The 23,157-nt window shown below is 42.8% G+C and overlaps 4 protein-coding genes across 5 annotated transcripts; 3 read left to right on the top strand and 1 right to left on the bottom strand.

Moving 5' to 3' along the window:
- The first annotated feature begins 957 nt into the window (after nt 1-957).
- LOC102706618 lies at nt 958-2,367 on the top strand. Its single transcript, XM_040529352.1, has 2 exons — nt 958-1,289; nt 1,422-2,367. Exons 1-2 carry the CDS (start codon nt 958-960, stop codon nt 2,365-2,367), a joined length of 1,278 nt encoding a protein of 425 aa, XP_040385286.1.
- Nucleotides 2,368-5,719: 3,352 nt separating this feature from the next.
- Nucleotides 5,720-8,566, bottom strand: LOC102706343 (cation/H(+) antiporter 15-like). Its single transcript, XM_040529692.1, has 2 exons — nt 7,277-8,566; nt 5,720-7,200 (listed from the first exon to the last, which is right to left on the bottom strand). The coding sequence occupies exons 1-2, from the start codon at nt 8,537-8,539 to the stop codon at nt 5,959-5,961; spliced, it is 2,505 nt and encodes an 834-aa protein (XP_040385626.1). The 5' UTR covers nt 8,540-8,566; the 3' UTR covers nt 5,720-5,958.
- A 286-nt stretch (nt 8,567-8,852) lies between these two features.
- Nucleotides 8,853-12,796, top strand: LOC102710355 (vacuolar protein sorting-associated protein 32 homolog 2-like). 2 transcript variants are annotated; one of them, XM_015842917.2, is made up of 7 exons: nt 8,853-9,015; nt 10,118-10,250; nt 11,175-11,274; nt 11,568-11,653; nt 11,758-11,849; nt 12,211-12,325; nt 12,491-12,796. In XM_015842917.2, the coding sequence occupies exons 2-7, from the start codon at nt 10,161-10,163 to the stop codon at nt 12,659-12,661; spliced, it is 654 nt and encodes a 217-aa protein (XP_015698403.1). In that variant the 5' UTR covers nt 8,853-9,015; nt 10,118-10,160; the 3' UTR covers nt 12,662-12,796. The 2 variants fall into 2 exon arrangements, with proteins under 2 accessions (XP_015698403.1, XP_006663763.1); XM_006663700.3 differs by having other exon boundaries at nt 9,952-10,250.
- Nucleotides 12,797-14,394: 1,598 nt separating this feature from the next.
- Nucleotides 14,395-19,781, top strand: LOC102706061 (ethanolamine-phosphate cytidylyltransferase). The gene is made up of 9 exons (XM_006664228.3): nt 14,395-14,880; nt 16,248-16,483; nt 17,040-17,221; nt 17,724-17,795; nt 17,983-18,050; nt 18,230-18,350; nt 18,814-18,879; nt 18,961-19,083; nt 19,435-19,781. The coding sequence occupies exons 1-9, from the start codon at nt 14,549-14,551 to the stop codon at nt 19,504-19,506; spliced, it is 1,272 nt and encodes a 423-aa protein (XP_006664291.2). The 5' UTR covers nt 14,395-14,548; the 3' UTR covers nt 19,507-19,781.
- Nucleotides 19,782-23,157: the final 3,376 nt, after the last annotated feature.

Raw genomic sequence — 23,157 nt, 5'->3', positions numbered from 1 at the left:
TGGTCAAACATGCATGCATATATGTCAGGCTGGTGCATGCTGTGCGTCCGGTCCGGGCGGATGCAGCATGGATTTGGTTTCCGTCGGTTATACGGCTGGATGCCGTGCGTGGATGGCCGATCGGCTGAAATCGGGTAGCGTTCAACTCAGACTTGGACCGGTCTCGCGTCCACGCGACGGAGTTGATATATTTGAGTACGTTGTGGACATATTTTCTGGAAAGTGGAGGAGTTGGTTTCGGCTCGTGCGGATGCGAGCTAGCGTCCGTGGCCGAGTCGATTATAATATTATTTTTGTTATAAATAAGTATCGAGTGATATATTTTTGATGTGCTTTTTGGGAGATTTAGAATTAAAAAATTAGAAATTTAGTTGTTGATTCTAGATCGATAATTTTGAGAGAAGTGTTGTTGGTGTGTTTTGTAAATATCAGTTGATGCAATAAAGTCAACAGCATCCAATCTACTTCTTCAGCTTTTATCTACTAGTGGTTTTCTGGATCCCAGCATCCAATCTACGTCTTCTGCTTTTATCTACTAGTGGTTTTCTGGATTCCGGCGATCTGATCGGCAGCACAGGAGCGGCACGATCAATTTAATCTCAGGAGCGGCGTAACTGATTGTTGGCATAGGAGCGACGTAATGAGAGGTAATTTCAGGAGCAGCGTAACCAGAGGTAATCTTTTATTTTCGCTAAAAAATTTTTAGGTTTTGATTCTATCTACCATTTACCCCTCCTCTGATAGATCTATTATACTCTGTTTGGAGGTAGAATTATCTTCGATTGGTATAGCCTTGTCGTAGTCGGTTACTGACTCGGAAGTCGGAATCATGTAATGCATGAGTTCATGACAGACCGGCAAATTAAGTGCCTCACATCCTGATCCTATATATTTGTATGCAGCCACGCACTCAACCAATAAAAACTACTCCAGTTAGTTAGCCGCGGAATTTGCGTGATGGCCCTCTCGACCGTCGCCGGCGACAAGCCAGCGGCGAGCTGGTCAGACATGCTCTTCGACGTCCTCGCCACCGTCCTCGCCACCTTCAATGACCCCGCCGACCTCCTCCGCTGCACCGCCGTCTGCCGCTCCTGGCACGCCGCCGTCGCCTCCGTCCGCGAGCACCACCCGCTCTTCTCCCGCCGCCCGCCGCCGCCGTGCCTAGTCTACACGGCTGCCGCCTCGGGCAACAGCGACGACAACACCCGTGCCGCCACCATCTTTCCCCTCGCCGGCGACGGGAGGACGTTCGAGGTCACGCTGTCGGCTGAGCCCCCCATTCGCAACAGGTTCTGGCTGGGCAGTTCCCACGGATGAATCGTCACCGCCGACGCTGATTCCGCCGAGCTCCGCCTCGTCAACCCTGTCACCGGCCAGCAGATCGACTCGCTCCCGCCGGTCGACACTATTGAGCACGTCAGGCACCGCAGCCAGAGCGCTGCCGCCGACAACGACGAAGATGACTACGACTACGAGATCGTCCAGTACAACTGGACCATGGAGCAGCGTGACGACCGGCCACCGACCCAGGCGAAGGCAGACGAGCTCGCTGACTACCTCCTCATGCGCGCCTTCCTGTCGTCTGATCCATCATCGGACAGTGGCGGCGGCTGCATCGTTGTCCTGCTCCACCGGCCAGAGTACCAGCTCTCGTTCGCGCGGGTGGGCGTCGACGAGCGCTGGGCTTGGGTCAACCTGCCCGACTCAGACTTCTACACCGACGTCGTCTACAACAACCGTGACGGCATGTTCTACGCTGTCACGCACCAGGTCGCCATCCACGCCTACGACTTCTCCGGTGGGCCATCCGCCGTGCGCCGGACGATCGTCCTAGCCGACCAGTTACACGGCGTCATCAACCTCGAGACCAAGTACCTCATCCACGGCCCCAACGGCGACGGGTGGCTGCAGGTGTGGAGGATGCTGAAGCCCGTTCGTGCGGGCGAGGTGCACGACGCCGGCGCCGCCACCAACGGCGACACGACGCGGACGACGGCGGTGTATAGGAAGACGACGATCTGGATCAAGGTGTACCGCGTGAACCTCGCCGCGCAGAGGCTGGAGGAGACGGCGACGCTGGGCGAAGGCAGCGACAGCCACGCGCTGTTCATCGGATGCTACCAGCCGTTCTGGGTGCCGGCCGCCGGCGGCGACGGCGAGTGCCCCAGCGGCGCGCTGCCCAACCATATTTACTACACGGACAACGATGAGGACTACGCGCTGCTCTACCCGGAGGCACCCAGGGACATCGGCGTCTACAGCGTCGCAGACGGCAGCTTCTCGCCGTTCCGGCCAACTCAACCATGGCTGACTTGGCCATTGCCGACTTGGCTTGTTCCCAATTTCGGATACTACCATCAGTGTTAAGTTAATTAATACAGAGAAACTAATTTGTTTGTTTATTTGTTTGATTAATGTTGCTTTCATCGTTTAAAGCTAGTTTTTCTTCTCTGATGTTTTTAATGTTCTAATTATCGTTCAATCAACAATCGGGCTGAACTCATAGACTAAAATTGATAATTTTCCCCTAAATTTTGTGCTGATAAGATTGGATTTTACCAATTTAGCTACATTTTTTAAAGCTAGAATATTTTTTTAAAAGCTTCTGAAGCTCCGAACTTCTCTAATCATCACTACCTCTTCAAGGGAGAAAATGAAACTCGTTTCTTCAGTTAACTTCATCTAATTGTAATACATACACAGGGAAGGGGCTCTGTTTTGTGCCTTTGCAATATGTCTCATTAGTTCTGATTATCCACATTTGAGGAACATTTGTTGTTTAACCTATTTTAATTTCTCTTTTCACTATCAATATAATCATCACGACAAAAATGTGATGACAAGCATAAAACATGCCAAGACTGCAGAGACGAACTTAGGCCTTGGACAACCTAAGCCATGGCCTAGGACCCGTGTTAAAAAAAACCATGGGCGATGGTAAAATTTCGCCATGGTAAAATTACACCATGATTTTAGGCTATTATCAATAGCACAAAATAACATGGTCAGGCCTTGGTTTTGGGCTAGGTCTGCTCTAGAGGCTGGGGAAATATCAATACGGGTAATTAAATTTCCTCTATACACATATAAACTCACTCAATCTTTTCTATATTCCTAAAATTTATCCAATTTTTTCTATACCGCTAAAATTTTAACTTGATCCCTTCCATACCTCTGCCATTATATTTCCCTTTCATACCCCTGAAATTTTAACGCAAATCACGCAAATTTCATGGCTAACGAAATTTTATTCAACATTTCGTTTGGCGGGACCTAATATTTTATGTAGTGGTTGTCAACGTTACAATACATATTTCTTTTGTGTGCATCTCCTTGAAATATTTGATAATTGAAACATTTTTTATGAGCAGTGAAACAACGCTCGATTTTTCTAAACAAATATATTTTTATTAAAATATAACCGTGCAAGATTTTCTTAAAGATTTATGAGAAAAATATTTAAAGTTTTCTGAGTAAGTGGTTAAGTAATACTCCAGTATCAGGGGCATCCCAGGGCTACCCAAAAAATCATGAGCCCCAAGATTTACAAAGTATACTTAGTATATGTAATAGTTTTGGGTTTTGTTTAATTAGAAATCAGTTTAAGTTGTCTTGTATAATAATTATATATAACAGTTTAGTTCTTTAAGATTTTATTTCACAAGAAAATAAAGGTCCGGTCTAAATTCTAAATTTCTTAAAGCGACACGAGTGTTTTCCTAATACAACCATTGTATAAGCGTCATTAGTTTTTTGTTTTGATACTCGATATTAGGTCTCTACTTAGTACTCTGAATTTAGTCTCATATTTCACGGCACGTCGCTGTCTATTATTAATAATAGTATACTTAAGGAGGAAGAGAAAGAGAAAAAGAAAGAAAGAGCGCAACGAACACCTATTGCATTGCATGTGTGAGAACTGTTTGCATGTGTCGGATGCATGTAGGCTGTGGGCAGGCAGGCAGAGAGCGCAGCATGTAGGCGGAGCTGGCGAGCACAACAGACAGAACAGCGCACCATTTTTTGCCCGAAAGATCGGACGTCTCATTTGTAGTCTCCTCGATCCAATAAATTAGTGTACGATACCGACAACCCATCTTAATAAAAAATACTATAAATATTATCTGATGTCATTGATGATACTATATTAATATATCATTATGAATTATTCAAATTAGTTATTTACTGCTTTTCAATCTTCACTAATAATTTATTCGCAATGTAAATATGACTTGGTTATCCCAATAAACATTTGTTTCTTCTCAAGCTCTATTATTTTGACAATTCAGATTTCCTTTCCTAATGTTTCGATAGTACCGATATCTAGGGGCATAACAAGGTATAGGGCGGCTTAGGCTTAAGCTCATGTCTAGCTAAAAATTGAATTAGGAGTGTATTAAATTTTAGCTAAGACTTATCTAAACAATTTATACTCTATCATTTGAGCCCTAAGCTTAGGAAACTCGTAGTTCCGCCCCTGTCAATATCGTTACCATTTCCGACTGCTATTTCGATCATCGGACAGTCACCTTAAAAAATCTATGGACAACCTAGGCCATGTTAAAAAATCCATGGACGATGGTAAAATTTCGCCATGGTAAAATTTCACCATGATTCTAGGCTATTATCAATAGCCCAAAATAACATGTCGTCTGCTCTAGAGGCTAGGGAAATATCAATATGGGTAAATTCCCTGTATACACCTGTAAACTCACTCAATCTCTTCTATACCCCTGAAATTTATCTAATTCTTTCCATACCCCTGAAATTTTAACTTGATCCCTTCCATACCCCTACCGTTATATTTACTTTCCATACCCCTGAAATTTTAACGCAAATCACGCAAACCTCCCTGCATATTGTCCTCTCATCCTCTAAGGGCATGTTCAAAGGTAGAGCCCGTCGTGGGTTCTATCTCAAGTCATGTCAGCAACAAAAGTCTATTTCATACTGATACGTACAAAGATATAGTCAGGTGTGGTTTCTTCATTAATACAATAAAATATTTTTTTATTAAGCTAGTTTTCTTTTTATACATTGTCATGTAAGAGAGTTTTCTTTAATAAATGCTAAGAGTTGACTCTAAGCCGTTGTCATATATGGCAACAGCTTTTCTCTCACTTTCCCTCTATTTCATCCATATCATCAAATTTGCTTACGTGACTTGAGAGAATCAGCTAATAGGCACATTTTTACTTGGCCTAAATAAAACCTTGCACCACTGATGACCACTTAATTAACAACATATTTTTTAATAATAAAAATAATATACATCTCTAGTTCCTTCGCAGCCAATACGTAAGGGAAAAAAATCAAGTGACAGAACATGGTCCTAACTTATCTTAAAATATAACCAAATGGATTAAAATCTAACATAAATCAGATAGACTCTAACAAAGAATTCTGTAGTAACCAGGTCATCCAATCCACTAGGTACACCACACTGTATAGTTATTTTGCTTTGCTCTCTTCTTTCCTAAATGTTTGACGCCATTGATTTTTTTAAACATTTGACTATTTGTCTTATTCAAAAAATTTACATAATTATGAATTATTTTTATATTATTTCATTTATTGTTAAAATACTTTTATGTATATACGTAGTCTTACATATTTGACAAAAAATTTGAATAATACGTTAAATATTTATAAAAAAAATCAACAGCGTCAAATATTTGGGGATCTGAGTTACGATATGTTTAAGAAGAACGATGGAGGTAGTATATAATGAATGATAATGCTAAACACTACTATGTATAAAGTGATTTGATATGCGATTATTTACAAGCAGAAGATCGATTAGAAAGATACTCCCTCCTTTTCGTAATGTAAGACGTTTTAGCTATGTTTAGATTTATGTATTAACCAATGCATATTGTTTATATATATGTCTAAATTCATTGATATCTATATAAATTTAGGATACGCTAAAGTCTTACATTACGAGACATTATATTTCTAAGGAGCAGACCGCGCCCATGGCCTGCGCCCACTGGCTGACCTCTCCGTCGGCGCCACGCTCTCGCCGCCCAAGTCCACCGACACCGCTCCCACCACCGCCGGCCTCCCGTACGCCTGCAGCACCAGCACCGACGCCGTCGTCTGGAAGTCCTTCGACGCCAGCAGGTCACCGATCGGCCCCAGCTCCGGGCACTCGCTCCACTCCGCCATCCCCGCCGTCAGCCCCGACCCCCCCGGCACCTTCCCCACCACGAACAGGTCCTTGTTCCCCATCGCCTCCACGTTCTGTATCTCCGCCACCATCTCGTTCGCGTTGAACACGCCGCGCTCCCGGTACTCCACCGTGGCGCCGCCGCCCTCGTTCGCCCTGTCCAGGAACTCGCGCAGGCATCCGTCGTCTGCTTTCCGCTCCTTCAGCGCGTCGAACTCGCTCGCCGTGAAGCTGCCGCCCTTCTGGACGAACCGGAGCACGGTCAGGTCGATGGCTGGGTTCTTCGCCATGCGTGTCGCCAGCGCGGCCACCTCGCGGTCGTCGCTCCCGCCGAAGAAGAGCGCCACCACGCGGTACCCGGCACCCGGCACGGCGGCGAGGCCACGGTCGACGAGGATGCCCACCGTGCACGGCGAGAACCGCAGCACGCTGCCGTTCAGCGGCTGTATCGCCGGGTGGGACACCCCCATGCCGCCGTCCACCGACCGGTGCTTGTGGAACGGGAGCAGGATCAGCGCGGAGTGCTGGTTCTCCGCGGCGGAGGTGATGTCCTCGTGCATGGACACGTACGGCGAGACGGCGGCCATGGTGCGCGCCGAGACGCCCTCCGCGTTCTCCGCGTACGCGACGAGGGCGTGGGAGATGTGCTTGAACTGCATCTCCGTGTGGCTGCGGCCGTGTGCGGACGCGTCGTCGGAAGACGACGACGGCGCGGACGCGTTGATGAGGAGGAGCGCGGAGGAGCGGCCGGCGAACTCGATGAGGTGGAGGGCGTGGACGCCGACGGGCGAGCGGTTGGAGGGCGAGACGACATCGAGGAGCGTGAGCAGAGCGGGGACATCGCGTGGCACGTGGATGCAGGCGAGGACTCGGAGCTCCGCCTCGGGGTGAGGCCACGCGACCGTGCGCCGCTTGTAGAAGACGAGGCGCCGCGCCGGCTTGACGACCATGGCGAGCAGCGGGCTCACCATCGCCGTGATCAGCGCCGACATGAACACCAGCACCGTGAACGACTGGTCGCTCATGATCTGCACAAACAAACAAACAAACAATTAATCATGATTTGCATGGAGATGAATTATAATTAGTAATTAGGTTACGTACCCCTTTGTTCCTTGCAATGTTGAGGATGACGAGCTCGATGATCCCCTTGGTGTTGAGCAGCAACCCGATGGACGTGCCATCATTGAGCGGCATGCCGAACACACCGGCGACGCCGACCGCGGCGGCGACCTTGAAGACCGCGGCGAGCATGGCGGCCACCATGAGAAGCACCGCGGCATGCACGCTGGTGATCTTGGCGGTGTCGGTGCGGAGGCCGCTCAGTGCGAAGAAGAGCGGGAGCAGAAGTCCCACCACGAAGTCCTCCACCTTCTCCACCAGCGCCACCCCGACCGGCCCATTCGGCACGGCGAGCCCGAACACGAAGGCGCCGAATATGGCGTGCGTGCCGCCGGCGTCCGCCACTAGCGCCGCCACCATGACGCCGATCAGCACCGAGCACTCGCGGACCTCGCCGACCACCTCCCCCTCCGCGGCGCGTCTCGCCAGTCGAAGCAGCATGGGCCGGACCAGGAGGTAGCTGACGCCGAAAATGGCGACGCCCGACGTGAGCGTCCACGTCGTCTGTAGGAGGCTGCTTTGCGTGTGTTTGAGCGCCGTGGCAACGGTGAGGCCGGCCCAGGCGAAAGTGTCGTTGATGAGGGAGGCGGAGAGCGTGAGCTGGCCGACGTCGGTGCCGGCGAGCTTGAGCTCGGCGATGGTGCGCGCGAGCACGGAGAAGGCGGTGGAGGAGAACGTGGCGCCGAGGAAAATGGGGAAGGAGAGCCTGTTGAGGAACGTTTCGCCCTTGCGTGAGTCATCGGTGCTAAGCGCGACGTATCCGGTGACGGCGCCGACGAGGAACGGCGGGAGGGCGCACCCGGCGGCGAACCCGAAGCTACGCAGTCCGGCGTTGGTGATGGTGGGCACCTCGATCTCAACCCCAACAATGAAGGTGTAGTAGACGAGGCCGAAGAGGGCCAGGGACTCGAGGACGAAGAGGCTGCGGATGGGGAAGACGAGATCGGAGAAGTGGGGGAGGCGGCCGAGCACAGACGGCCCGAGGAGGAATCCGGCGAGGATCTCGGAGATGTAGCGCGGGAGGCGGAGCGGGGAGAGGAGGAGGGTGGCGGCGCGGGTGGTGGAGGTGATGAGGAGGACCTGGAAGAGGAGGAGCGGCATGGAGAAGTCGAGCGGGTTGTCGCCGACCCAGACGCCGCCCATGGTGATCTTGCTCGGGTAGAAGCACATGAGGTCCGTCCGGTCCGTCGACATGGTGTGGTTCCATAGCTCCGCCAGAGGGTCGGTCACCATCGTCGCCGCCATCGATTTGATTGGGTATCAACTCAACTCCAGCCCCGCCGGCGACGGCGAGCGGTGAGGCAGTTTGGTGCGGTGGCGAGGGAGGAAGGCGATGGCGATGGATGAAAGGAAGAGCGTGTGTTGTGGAAGTGGAATGCCCCATGCAAATAATAAAAAAAAAAATCAGGAGAAAAGAGCGACGTGAATTCGTGGGCTATTGATGATGGGCTAGAGTAAAGGTGGGCCGGCCCATATGTTTAGAGAAGGTGGGATGGGCCAAAGAGTTATAGGAAAGCCTGTAAGGGTTCTTCTCGCCCAGACCGCCGCCGCAGCGAGCGCCGCTGTCCGGTTCCATTTCCGCCACTGCGGCTGCGGCGAGGTTGGTGTGCATCCGGACTCCTCCCGCCGGCGAAGCAGCGGAGGCCTCAGGCTTGTGCGTCTGTACGGTTCGGTGCCGTCCGTCAATGCGGTGCGGTGCTAGCCAAGGTCATTAGGTCAAGGTTGGTGTGCTGGGAGCGATTTTTTTTTTCCTTTTAAATTGGTCTGGGGATGCAGTGCTTGTCTGAATACCATGTAAATGTTTCCGATTTTCATTTGTATCTCGCGGGAGTTAATTTTTCACCCAAACAGAAGAACAGAACAGGGAAAGAGGGGTTGGGGGCATCTAGTACAAGGCTCCTACTTCTATTTTCTTTTTCTTTCTTTTTTTTAAAAAACTCTTTCTTGCAGAAGTTAGATCCTTTAAAAATAAACAATGGATTAAGAATACCGCTTTATGTTGCGTTTAGTTCCATGAAAAATTTAGGAAGCTGCAGCTCACCCACATTAGTAAAATGGCAAAAAGTGCATCTCGCAAGTTTTCATAACCACCGGAATGGATAAACAGCATGTAAGCTACTTATAAAGTACTCCTATTATGGGATAAATATGTAGGATTCAGACTCTATAGATGCACAGCTGTTGTCGATATCAACTATGTAAAGTACAAACAACTAACCATTTGAATCGTGAACGCAACAACATGCCAAAATATCTAGGGTGCAAGGCATACCTAATCCAACACACCTAATGCACGCCTTTTGATAAGCTGAAACTGTTGGTTGTGTTGTGAAATAAGCTGAAACTGCTGGTTGTGTTGTAAATGAAAACATTTGTAAAATTATTAGTTTTGTTTTTCTGTGAGGAGACTCGCTGAAGTTCTCAACACGAACTTTATTCACTTCATCTTTTATTTTACATTTTTACAGTATATGCATATTTTCAAGACTTGAACTTCGCACTATAATTACAGTGTTTCACGCTTGTGTCATCCAATTTTTTTTCTATTTATCTTTGAAGGTTTATCATAAATAGGCAAAGTGCCATAAACAAAAAGTCAAACATGTATATAAAACTAGTGATCTCATCGATAGTCATTCTTTCTTTTTCATAAGCAGACAACCAGAGATGGCCTTCTCTATCTTCCTTGGCTACCCCTGCCCTTTCGTCCTACTTTTCTCAAGGAATCTGCTTCCAACCATCTTCCCTTTACTTCCCTCTTGATCTTCAATCCTACTTGACAAACCATACACATTCATCATCGACCTCTTTATTCCCACATAGGCCATCATCACCTGAGATTGAATCAAGTGGGTGTGACGAGAAGATGCTGAAGAAACTGCTATCAAAACCCAAGAGCAAGAAGAAGAAGGAGGCTGCCTCCTCTGCCCTCCCCACTTTGGATAGGCTCCATGAGGTTGTTCATCCCTTTTCCTTTTGCTTATTGTTTCTAGTGTTTGATGCTGCTTTTTTGCTTAAGTTTCCTCGAAGAAATCTATCTGCTATAGGAGTGATGTGTTAGGAAATTGTGAGCAAGATAGGAAACAAAGTTTGTATAGAGCTCTAGTTAGTTTGTTTAATAAGGTCGAGAATTAGGAATTGACCACTTGGAAATATATAAAGAATGTAATTCCTCATTACTATGTATCACCAAGTAAATATGGAAACCAGTCTCATGAGAGGCAACCCTGTTCATCTTATGTTGAATGCAGCAATGTGAATGATCGTGCTCTCAATAGGTTTGTAGAAGAAAGTGTGGAAGAAAGAAAAGAAACACTGTTAAGTTGTATTATTTTGACATGGCCAAAACCAGCCATCTGTATATCTTGACCATTTTGGTGCAATTGGTCTAGAAGATTTTACTTAGTCGAATTTGACATATGCTCAGCCAAGTTGCCCTAGTCATTTTTTTGACAGCAATTTTATCTGTTATGAGGGCATAATAAAATAAAGCATTTGATCCTGATACTTTTAATGTCATTGATATAAAGTATGTTTGGGCACAAAAACTATGACTGAAGTGGTACTATTATGTCGAAAGAAAAAAGAAACTTCAAATTAGGTCGATGTGTTGTTTCAGCTGCATCCTCTGTGCAAGTAATTTTACTGTATTCTGTCTCATATTTAATGTCTCAAAGTAACTTTTCTCATAACAAAACATTGTGTAGTGTTGAGAATAGTTTTAATTAGCTGAAATAAAGTTGAGATCCTCTTTTATGTTGAGGAATTGATACTAGCTAATTAACTAGATAAGAGTTATGAATATTGCTGACGATATTAATTTTGATATCTTACATTTACGATTGCAATTGTTTATTTTTAATACAATATATATGTGTAGACTCTAGAAATACTGGAGAAGAAAGAGTGTTTCCTTCAGAAAAAGGCTTCTGCAGAAGTTGAAAGGGCGAAGGACTATACAAAAGCTAAGAACAAAAGTGGTAAGCATTTCTTTGAAGAAACTCTTGTTTCTCAAATAACTTGCAGCACATGCCTTACAATTTTGTGATAAGTACCTTTGAAATTTGTTTTTTTAGGTTTTTCATTAGCACTTGAAAAACTTCTCAGCTTTAAATTCACAACTATGTTTGGTTATGCAAGATATGACCATTGTGCTTTGGTCAAAACCAATCTCCCATGGTCGATGTCTTGCACATAACCCATCAACTCATGTATTAAGACATGAGAAGACATCAGCATGGTAATATGACAAACAACTTTCTGTTTGTTGCAGCTGCAATTCAGTGTCTAAAGAAAAAGAAGTTGTATGAAACACAGATCGAGCAGCTATCAAACTTTCAGTTGCGAGTTCATGATCAGGTGATGAAAGATTTAGGCACATATTAATCTGGAATTTTGAATCATTCTGATATTTTAGTTGGTTGAAATAAATTGACAGGAAGCTGTCTGTTTTGGTATGCTAGATAATAATGCTTGAGAGCGCAAAGGCAACTACAGATACTGTTGATGCTTTGAGGTCTGGATCATCTGCTGTCAAAGCTATTCACCAGTCCGTGTAAGTGTCTGTTTGCCCTCTTCTTTCCACTCACAATTTCTGAAATTGAGTAATGATACAAGCAAAATTCTCCATTTCTACTGTTCTATTCTCATTTAAAATAGTAATACATCCTCAATTAACATTTTTGTCCATGCTAGCTTAGGTTTCTTTTGTTGTTCTCTTTGTCTTCTTGAGTTTGTACGCACATTATGAACTTAAATACAGCTACAAACTTACAACATGTGTAATTAAAATCAGAAACAGTTTCCATTAATCCATACGTAAATATACTTACTAGGCTTAGATATAGCCAGTGTGCTAATATTAAATTTAGAATAACATGTGCTTGGATGAACTGATAATGGAAATTCATCTACAGGAGTATTGATGACATCGAAAATGCCATTGAAGAAGCAAATGAACAAACTGAAAATATGAGGCAGATACAGGAGGCACTCGCAACACCAATCGGTGCTTCTGCTGATTTCGATGAGGTACTGTGCATCTGTTTTTTTTTTTTACTTTGTGGCAGGTAACAAGTGGTTGAGATCAGTATTATTTACTTAAGATAGCCATGCCACGAGACATAAAATACATATTTACTTTAGTGTCAATTTTCCAAAGATGCTTGATTCTTCTTTTTTCTTAAAAAAATGAAGGATGAACTAGAAGCAGAGCTGGAAGATCTTGAGGAGGAAGAGCTCGACAATGAGCTGCCTGAGCCACCACAGCGGACAAGCATGGAACCATCAGCGAGAGCTATTACTTCTCAAAAACCAACCAATGATTTGGCTGAACTGACCAAACTTCAAGCAGAGATGGCACTTTAACCTCAGTTTGGACTCGGAGTTGTCTGTATTTTACTGACATCCTGCTGTGTAGTGTACTCGATTTTAACGTGTTGTAAATTCAGTTTGTTGTAGAAAAAGCCCTTCCTTTTATTACTGCGTTTCTTCTTTGCTGTTTGCCTTGGTATTTTGCTTGTGTTTGCGGCCTGACATACAAGCCCGACGCCATAAATAAATGAGTAAAAATCGGAACGCTATGCCTGTGAATGAGGCAAGAAGAAGTTGAGTTTTAGTAACAGCCACACAAAATGCCCAGGTTGGACCGGCTTCCAGTATCTAGATTGTCCACGAAAGTATTAAATTTTGTGTTGAAATACTATTTCCGGTTTCGTTCGTGTCCGTATGGTGATGAACTCTTTGACCAATGTGTTTGAAATGATGTCACGTATACTTGTCCTATGGGAAAAAAAAACTTAACCATAGTGCTGAACTAGTATTCTTTGGTCATCCGGATCAAATTTTCTTCTGCATACACCGCCACAAAGACAAAACAAACGAATATTAAATATATTCTCAGTTTTTAATGTTGATGCTTTTCTGGTTTAAAATTACGTTTGACTATTCGTCCTATTTAAAATTACATAATTGTTAGTTATTTTATCATTAAACTTGTTTTAATCCTCACTTATATTCTTATATGTTTGTACAAAATATTTAAATAAGACGAATAGTCTAATATAAGTTTCAAACATAATGGTGTTAAATTTAAAAAGCAGAGCTAGAGTAACAACCATGCATGCAACAGATTGCCATTTTCAGCTTAATTCGTCTCCCTTGTATTTTGAGGTGCTCCACTAGATACAGTTATCTGTATATGGGGCTAGCATCTGATGCTGGCTGCAAATGAAGCAGAATATGTGCAGCATATCCAACGTCATAATCAATCACAGACACATCCTTGTCCGTCCGTTGAAATTTCCTGCAAACACCAACACATGTTTGTTCATCCTTCAACATGCAAAGGCACGGCCCATTTCTCCGGTTGGTTAGCTCAACCAATCCATAAACCCTCATCCTGATGCTAATGTCGTGTGTGGTGTTGTCATTATCCTAGTATTTATTTTCGATGTCATACGTGTATGGATTATACCTCAACAACACATTAGTGATCTGATCCAATCTTTCGATCCGTATAGCTGGAGTATTTACTCTCTATTAAAATATAACTATTTATATATTTTTAAAGAAACTAGCTGACGTTAAAAGAGTATTCTATTTAAAAAATTATCATTAGACCGTCAATGCTGTGTGCATGTTATATTCCTTAATTGATGCATATATTTGTTACTCATATTCATATAATGAGTCCTTTGGCTCTCTGTTTATTTAAACATAAAATATAAATATGTGTAGGAGACAAATTTAAATTGAAGAGCAAAACCTTAATACTACCTCCGTCACTGACATCGTTAATTTTTTATACACGTTTGACCATTCATCTAATTCAAAAAATTTAGATAATTATTAATTATTTTTATATCTATTTATTGTTAAGTATACTTTTATGCATATATATAGTTTTACATATTTAAAAAAATTAAATACGACAAATGATTAAACATATATAAAAAATCATCACCGTCAAACATTTATATGGATAGAGTACTGCAGGCCACGTCACAGCGCCATGTGGGCCACGCTAATTGACTGGTCGGTCCCACGTGGCATCGAATCCTTCTCGTGGAGACGGAGGGAGGGAGCTCATCTCTCCTCCGAGAGGGAAGAGCCGAAGAGAGGGAGCCAGAGCCTTCTCCTCGAATGGCGATACCCTCTCCTCCTCCGCCCTCGCACCCCGATCCCTAACCCTAGATCCCTCCCTCCCTCCCACCCGCCGCTGCCTCAATCTCCCATTTCTCTATCTCTGTTAATATGGAGCCGCCGGGGCCGGGGAGCAGCAGCAGCAGCGCCAAGCTGGTGGCCGCGTGCGTCATCGGTGGGATCGTGCTCGGAGCCTCCGTCCTCGCGCTCCACCTCGCCATTCCCACCCTTCCGCCCGTCGACGACCTCCGCCGCCGTCTGCGACGCCGCCGCCGACGCCCCGTGCGCGTCTATATGGATGGCTGCTTCGACATGATGCACTACGGGCACTGCAACGCGCTGCGCCAGGCGCACGCGCTCGGGGACGAGCTCATCGTCGGCGTGGTTAGCGACGACGAGATCACCGCCAATAAGGGCCCGCCGGTCACGCCCCTCCACGAGAGGTTCATTCCAAACTCTTTTAATTTCACCTTGTTTTCTCCTTTTTTTATTATAAAAAATCTAATGATGCACAATGTAATTCTAACATACTGTTGCGCTCCTAAGGTTACCTGTTGAGCATGATTTCCTCAAATTAGTGTACAAAGCCGTGATTTTTCCTGTTCCTGTACATATGTGCCTGCCAGTTTCAATTTGTGCTCTAGTTCTCTAATCTAGATGTTCTTACGGCTCTTCTTACGGGGTAACTGTTGCGGGGTGTTGATTATGGCCATTTTTTGATGGTTTAATGTGCTACCTGAGAAACTGCTGCATCAAAGTGCCTTTCTTTTGCTTCAATTTCTGGTGCACAACGGTTTTCTCCTATCATGGTAAATATGCTACTAGTACATAGATTAATCTGTACTGCATACCGCTGTTTCAGTTTCACATCTTATCTTTAATGAACTGTTGCACAATACAAGTTACTGGTAGAGCGCTTTTATAGGGATATCCTCACTTCCTCCAGTTAGTTTATAGAGCAGCGATGTTTTCCCCACAGATCAGATATGCATCTGTCGGTCTCAGTTTGAATGATAGTCCTGTGGAATTGCTAAATGAAATGCTGCAACCTGTGGGTTGTAGTTAGTTGCGGAGCCCATTCTGATAATTGTGTGGTGGATAAGCTGCTTATGTTTCTCTGATTTATATGGAAGTATGGATTCAATATCTAAGCGGTGACCAACAAATTAGCTATATTTCCTTTTGGTGTCTGAAGGGTAAAAGTAGCCAACAAGGTTTTCTCTGCTGAAAGTACTAAACAGTAACTGTTTGGTCTGTTCAAACAAATTCAAAGAACTTATTAACTTGTAATGAACCATTTCAAGAGACTTGCAAATTCGGTTCTTCTCAGTTTGCCTTCAGTACCTGCTAAGTGATACCATGCTTTCCCTTGCCTTGTTTGTGATCACAAGCTGCTCACACAGCATGAAATGTGTGGCACTTTAGATTATGTAATACAAAAGAATTTCCTTTTCTCATTTAAGCATCGTCATGGTGGTTTACTTGCTGCAGCACTGAAAATTAGTTATTCTTGCAGGTTTTCTTTTGTTGTTTACTGCTTTCACTGTATTTGGTTCTGCAGTTTAGGAGTTACTGCTCAGTTCAGTGTTTTTGTATGTTTGCTTCCTATTTTAAGCTGTATTGTCAACTTTACATGTGACCCCAGGCCGTATGGAATTCTAAGCACTTTTGGCCTTGTATGCTTGCAGTTTTACATCTTTGAATGCATTAAGTGTTGACTGTATTATCATATATCCATATCTTCCCCTTCGAAAATTCCTGATATGTTTTGAATTAATTTTTAATAGTTTCCTTTTTTTGGCTAATACAGGTTGATAATGGTGCGTGCGGTAAAATGGGTGCATGATGTCATTCCAGATGCACCTTATGCCATAACTGAAGAATTCATGAACAAGCTATTCAATGAGTATAATATAGATTACATTATCCATGGCGATGATCCTTGTCTGCTCCCAGATGGTACCGATGCATATGCCCTTGCCAAAAAGGCTGGACGATATAAGCAGATTAAAAGAACCGAAGGAGTGTCAACGACAGACATTGTTGGTACTAATTCTGTTTTACTTTTCTCTTTTCTATTTTAATCATTGAAGTTTGTTTTTCATAGTGAAATTTAATTGAAACTTCTATCCAGGAGAATACATGGGCTCTTGTTAGGTATTACAAGTTTACAAGCTATTTCTTTACCTCAATATCATAACAATTTTCAACGTAGTTACTTCTAGGTCAGCCAAATAATTATTTTAGACAAGTTAAATGCCCACCTTATTTCTCCTGATGTGTTAATTTAGGAAAATATTCAAACTATTGCTATATTATCACTCTATCATTGTTATATTATCATTCTATCAAATGACCAATGGATGAGCTCTCCCAACAACTATATATTCCCGTTCTGTATCATTGCAATCCCCCAAAATTCTGTTTTTTTAAAAAAAATTTTTAGCCTTTAATGGTCGCGTTGTGTTTAGAACAGTATATGCAAACTCCCTTTTCTTTTGGGGGATGAATTGATCATTTGCAGTAAATAAAATGCTTATGACCATAAAAAGGTTTTGATCTCGTGCACGTCCAGCTCATTTTTATAGTAAATAAACTGCAGGAAGAATGCTTCTTTGCGTTAGAGAGCGATCAGCTTCTGATAGTCACAACCACTCTTCACTACAAAGGCAGTTCAGTCATGGGCATGGCCAGAAAATTGATGACAGTGGATCTGGAAGTGGAACTAGGATATCTCATTTTCTTCCTACATCTCGGAGAATAGTTCAGTTCTCAAATAGCAAGGTATAATTCTTTACATTCTTTCACGGAAGTTCATTTTCTGAACTGCTCATGTAGAGCTTTGGATGTCCATTTTCTCTTTGAGATATCACATTTTTTAAGGCATGAACTCGTTGACAGTATAAAAATGCCTCATTGATAAGTTTTTGCCATGAAACAGTACAGAGTGTGTTATTTGGCCTATGGATCCTTTCATCCTTTAGTTGTTACTTCTGCAATTTGCATTACAGTTGTTTTTTGGTTGCATTCTATGAAGCTAGTCAACATACCATCGAAGGGCCCTACGACAAATGGATTATTTCATGGCTTATATATATATTCTATATCATTGAATCTTAAAAATTCATATGCTGTTAAGCTCACTATTAATTAATCATTGCATGAATAATAATTGTCTATGTCATTTATTTCAAGCTGTTTACATTTGATGCTATTCTCTAGATAAAACCAGTTGGTGTGTACGGGCACTTGTTATTTATGTTGACTGTAAGTTTTACTTATGCAGGGTCCAGGTCCAGATTCTCGGATAGTTTACATAGATGGTGCATTTGATCTATTCCATGCTGGACATGTCGAGGTAAATGTAAAGTCAAATGTCTGTCTCAGCATGTTGAGACACATGCCTATAATGCATTTTTTTTTGTTGGTTGTGCCTTTGTTTTCCTTTTTATTTTTCATTCTTGCTGTAAGGGTGCATACTGAAATGTCCTATCTAAAACATAGTGATTTGGACTTCCTGTGTATTTATAGTTTCTTCTACTTAGATTTTGCGACTCGCTCGAGAACTGGGAGATTTCTTGCTCGTGGGTATTCACACAGATCAGACTATCAGGTAAATTATGGTTTTTTTTCCCTCTTACATTTTTACAAGTTATGATGCTTACAATATTTTTCAGCTTTGCTACTTAGTTTATAGTTAGGTTGTATTGTGTTGAAGCATAACATCTCTACTCAATTATATCATCATAACATTATGTTTTGGCGGCTCTTGATGTCTACTGTATCTCCCAGTTCAACAAGAGGGCCACATCGCCCAATCATGAACCTCCATGAGCGAAGTTTGAGTGTTTTGGCTTGCCGTTATGTTGATGAAGTGATCATTGGTGCTCCATGGGATGTTTCGAAAGATATGGTTGGTTTTCTGTTATACTTTATTATGATGCTCTCTTATTGTGGTATGAATTGCTTGATGTAGCTGCTAGTAATAGTACATTGAACATGGCGCAACTATGCATGCACTTTACAAAGATTAATTGTGATGCTTATCCTATTCCAGCTAAATCCTTACATCAATTATTAATTTTAGATACAATTATGGTCTGATTTGCACTTATCCATGAATATGCGTGCCTCGCAATTTCATAGATCGTTATGTCCATGTTGCAGTCAAATAAACTAAAATAACATGACCTGACTTGGTTCCAAAATTTTAATTTGACGTAGTTTAGGTTTCAGTTAGTTAAACTCATGCAAGTTAGATATTTTGTTATGAATGAGATTATGTATTTATATGTATGGAATATCATTGGATCCTTAACTGTTATGATTATCAGGTTACGTGTCTGGAGGTTGTTAACTTACTTTTTCCTGTGCAGATTACCACATTTAATATTTCGTTGGTTGTTCATGGAACAATTGCTGAGAACATGGACTTTATGAAGGTTACTAACCCAGTTTTTTTCTTAGAATGTGATGATGTATAGCATTGAGTATTAACTACTGGTACTTGTGATACCTATCAGGATGATTTAAATCCATATGCTGTTCCAAGGGCTATGGGCATCTACTGCAGACTGGAGAGCCCTTTAGACATCACTACTAGCACTATCATAAGGAGGATAGTTACTAACCATGAAGCCTACCAGGTATGTAACATGGTGTTACATCAAATTGGCAAGTGGAGTTTGGTTTTTCTGTTTGCTGCATCCAGCATAGTACAGTACATAATCCCAGTCAAATAAATGTGATTTGCGTGTTGTCTTCTTCATATCAATGATGTTCGTACAGGATTTATTATAAACAGATGCTTATAGTGCTTGATTGATGCTCTATGCATATGTACATTAAATATTTGTCTGTTTCTTTGGGACCAATTTTTTCATGCTATAACTACTCAGCAACATTTTGTTTGGTGTGGGGCTTGACATAGTTTGCATTTATTCTGGTCCATTGATGTGCTGGTTTTGTTCACTTTTGGTCTGTGGTGGTATTTGCAGAAACGGAATGAGAAGAAGGAAGCCAGTGAGAAGAAGTACTACGACAGTAAAAGCTTTGTCAATGGGGAGTAGCTTAGGAACATGCCTTGCGTTAATGCTGTTGCCCAGATGTTTAGATCTTAACCTTCTGTCGCAAATGCAGTGGGTAGATGATCCACAATTTTCTAGTCTTGTGTTTACTGTTTTCATATTGCTGATATAGCTTAGGAAGCTTCAGATGCAACCCTGAAACCCTGATGATGGTGCTGACTTGGGTGATGCTGGAGACAGTATTTCCATGTATATGGGCCTTTGTGGCTGCCAATACCGGCTGTTTTATTTTGAGATGGGTAGATCTTTTTTCAGAATTGAAGCTTGATTAACTATTCTGATGCTTTATTTCTTCCTTTCGGAGCAGTCTTTTTCTCATATATTTGGTGCAGTACTGTTTTGATCTGAAACTGAACATTGTCAAACTGATATTTGTTGTGGGTCGGTGACAGCAACTGTGTCTGGAATCTGGATGTTTTTCAAGGTGGGTTGTTGACACGTTGGGATCTTATTATGATACACATTGATGTGTGAATCACTGGACCTTGACAAAATGGTTGCAAGAACCGGCAGGCTGCCAAGTGGTCGCAATCTGCTGGTTCAGTCTGGTACACGCTAATCGCCATGGAAAGGGATGTGCTACCTGTGATCTCCAAACAGTGGTACGCTGGGCAGTGGGGCACGCTGCTGGGGCAGCCTGTGCCTGCTCTTGTGCAAGCAAGATGCCACTGTTTTTCTGGCCGCTGATTACTTGATTTGCCTGCCAATATAGACCCTTCTTGGGAGCTGGAGATGCAAAGAAGCACAAGGTAAAAATAAGGAAAAACTGAGTTGTCCAACCTTTGGCTCCTGTTCGTTCATTTTGTGGATTCTGTTCTTGTAATCCGAGTGAAAATCCAAACTGTTTGGTGGAGCTGTAGTTCGACTGTTTTGAGCTCATTCAAACAAGATCTTATGGTTATATTTATGTTTTGTTTGGTTTTGATTTTGGACTGTGACACCTGCCTAGTAGCTTTTGGGTGTTTATTATCTTGCTCACATGTGAAGGGGCCTGCACGTACAGCTACGGTAAATTCAGCACTAGTTAAGAACACGCGTGACTTGATGGACTTGAGTGTCTCTTCTGTTTGGTACATCATTTCAATTTTCTGGGAAGAGGCATGCACCTTTTAGCTCCAGTTGTGCAAAGTTCAGGTTTTATCCTTATGCATTTACTAGAGGTAAGATCAAGTCAGTTCTCGCAGGACTGATAATGCAGCTTGCCCCTTTGCAAGATTGGAATTTGGAGTACTGAATTGCGTATGGACTGTAGTTAAACTTCAGGCAAGAGTGTGAATGACATAAAAAAGAAAAGAAGAAGAGAAGAGATGGGTGCTGTTTTGGTGGTGTCGCCATGCGATCGTGTGGGACAAGCTGAAGAGATCCAGCTGCTGCTGTGTAATCCAAGGACCTCATCTGACGAGTGTCGCAGAGGCAATGCAATGCATGCATGGTCACTTGTTACCAACCATCTCATCTCATCTCATCTCATCTCACACCTGGAAATTCTGTACTCCACTGTTTGGTTTGGTTTCATTTCATGTATGGGGCCTGGAATGCAAAAGGGATCGATCCTCAATCACTCTCTCTTTGCTGTTTTTCCCCTTCAGGTCCCATGCTTATTAGCAATAGACAGGATGATGATGCTTGTGGGGCCAAGCCGTCAGTGACTGAACCTTTGAGAATCAGGTTGTCATGGCAGCCTCATGCATGGATCATTGTCTGTCTAGTTAGTGTGTAGGCTAATGAGGCCTTTACCACATCAGAAATGATCATACAGTGTCAGTGTGAGATCAATTCCTGGACCAGTTTCACACCCGTGAGCTTCTGAATGGTATGGTCACATTCGACATGATTAGAAGCTAGTGAAAATAATGTGTGTTCTGAATTTCTGTAAGGTTACACTCGATGAATCTGAAATTTAGAAAAAAATGCGTACATATACCACATATGGAAGAAGATAATTTTTCAGTAGAGTTCTGATATTTACACTGGTTGGGAGTAAGGATACATATGTTTTGTAGTTTTTATAAAAATTATAAGATTAAAATTAGTTGATTTGAAAATTGAAAGAAAAAACTAAAACAAATCAGTGCAGAAGAGGGCGAAGCACTATCTCAACGAGCATTTGTCTTTCATTATCTTAGAATTTTATTTTGATTTTTGCAATGATGTAAACCACATAGTCCCTAGAATTGATTTTTAGAATGTTCAGAAACTGCTGTAAATTTTCACCCCCTGCACTGTCAGGCTCCACTAGTGTACCAACTCATGGAATCTATCCTAACCATTTCTATATTTTCTAATGATGTTTATAAATTTTTTTACAGTTGATCAGGCCATCAAAGGATCCTTCTTTGCATGCTTGCCGCATGGATTCCCTGTAGTTGCATTGCATGCACAACTGAACTGAACAGAACAAAATACAGTAAAATAAAATGCAGGTCAGCTTTAGTTTGTCCTGTGGCTAAGCATGCACCTCAGAACTCACGAAATTGGAGGGCCTAAAAGCCTCCAGCGAAGAGCTTTTGGCGTGGATCGATCAGACTAGTTTAATCACATCACTTAATTAGCTCACTAATTAACATATCCCAAGAACTCTCAAAACTTGCAACCATGTGCATACACGCACTTGCACGCCTAATTAATTCCTTAATCGAGTCCTTGTCGCTGCTAATCCGTTACAAGTACGCACACGCAGTTGCTACAGTCCAAACGCTTCACACGTCTCATGCTCCTTCTCATTACATGTTGACATGTAGCTAATTAAGTTAAGCTGTGCATGCATCTAGGGATGATTAATCTACAATAATCGCTGACAATCTGTCTGATCGGCATCAGAGATGGATTGCCAAATGTTTAATCATGAGGTAACTACTAGTTCCCTTTTTTACTTTTATATATAGGAGTAGAAAGTTTAAAATAACTCCCTTCTGTCACAAGTGACGCTTTTACATTGATATGGTTTGTAAGATGCAACTTGTGTTGCATTCTATTTGTATATTGTAGAAAAATTTATGTAAACATAGCAACATGAATGTTGAAGCAGATATATGTTTTTGTTATGGGTAGCGTTAACTAAAATATGCTAATTCGGCCGATAATATTGTAAATCCATATCTGTTTGAATCATTGGGTTTAACTAGCAGCGGAGCCAGCTCTCAAATAGGTCAGACACACAGTAGCATGTTCTTCAGAACCAGCAGCTCCAAGGTTGACTACCGTCACATCTATAGAAAGTGGTCAACTACCAGAAAACATATCATTAGTTGCTCAGACTTGACGATGTCGGTTTACAACAATAATGGTGGATTAATCGACATAATCATGTTCGTCGATGAACTCCTCTGTAAATCCATGAAGATATAGACATATAGTTACTGAGAAAAATGGATCTCTATCCCTGGGGAAAAAAAGGGTGATGGGTAAGCAAATGATCATGGCTCGGAGCCCTCTCACGTTCTTCCCAACTGTCACTACAGTACTGCAGCCATTTGTTTACTCACTTATCTCTTTGTTTATCTTGTCTCGAATGGCCAACCTATTACCTACCTTTTGCCATGGATCTTACTACTATGGAGTAGCCCTGCTGTATTTTAAGCCTGACAATTACAAGCCATGAACTAAAAACACAGTGACAGTTTGGTGCTGAAG

The sequence above is a fragment of the Oryza brachyantha genome, chromosome 12, assembly GCF_000231095.2.
Source record: "Oryza brachyantha chromosome 12, ObraRS2, whole genome shotgun sequence".
Classification (NCBI taxonomy): Eukaryota; Viridiplantae; Streptophyta; class Magnoliopsida; order Poales; family Poaceae; genus Oryza; species Oryza brachyantha.
The sequence above is the reverse complement of the archived record's forward strand: the minus strand, read 5'-3'. Positions and strand labels throughout refer to the sequence as shown.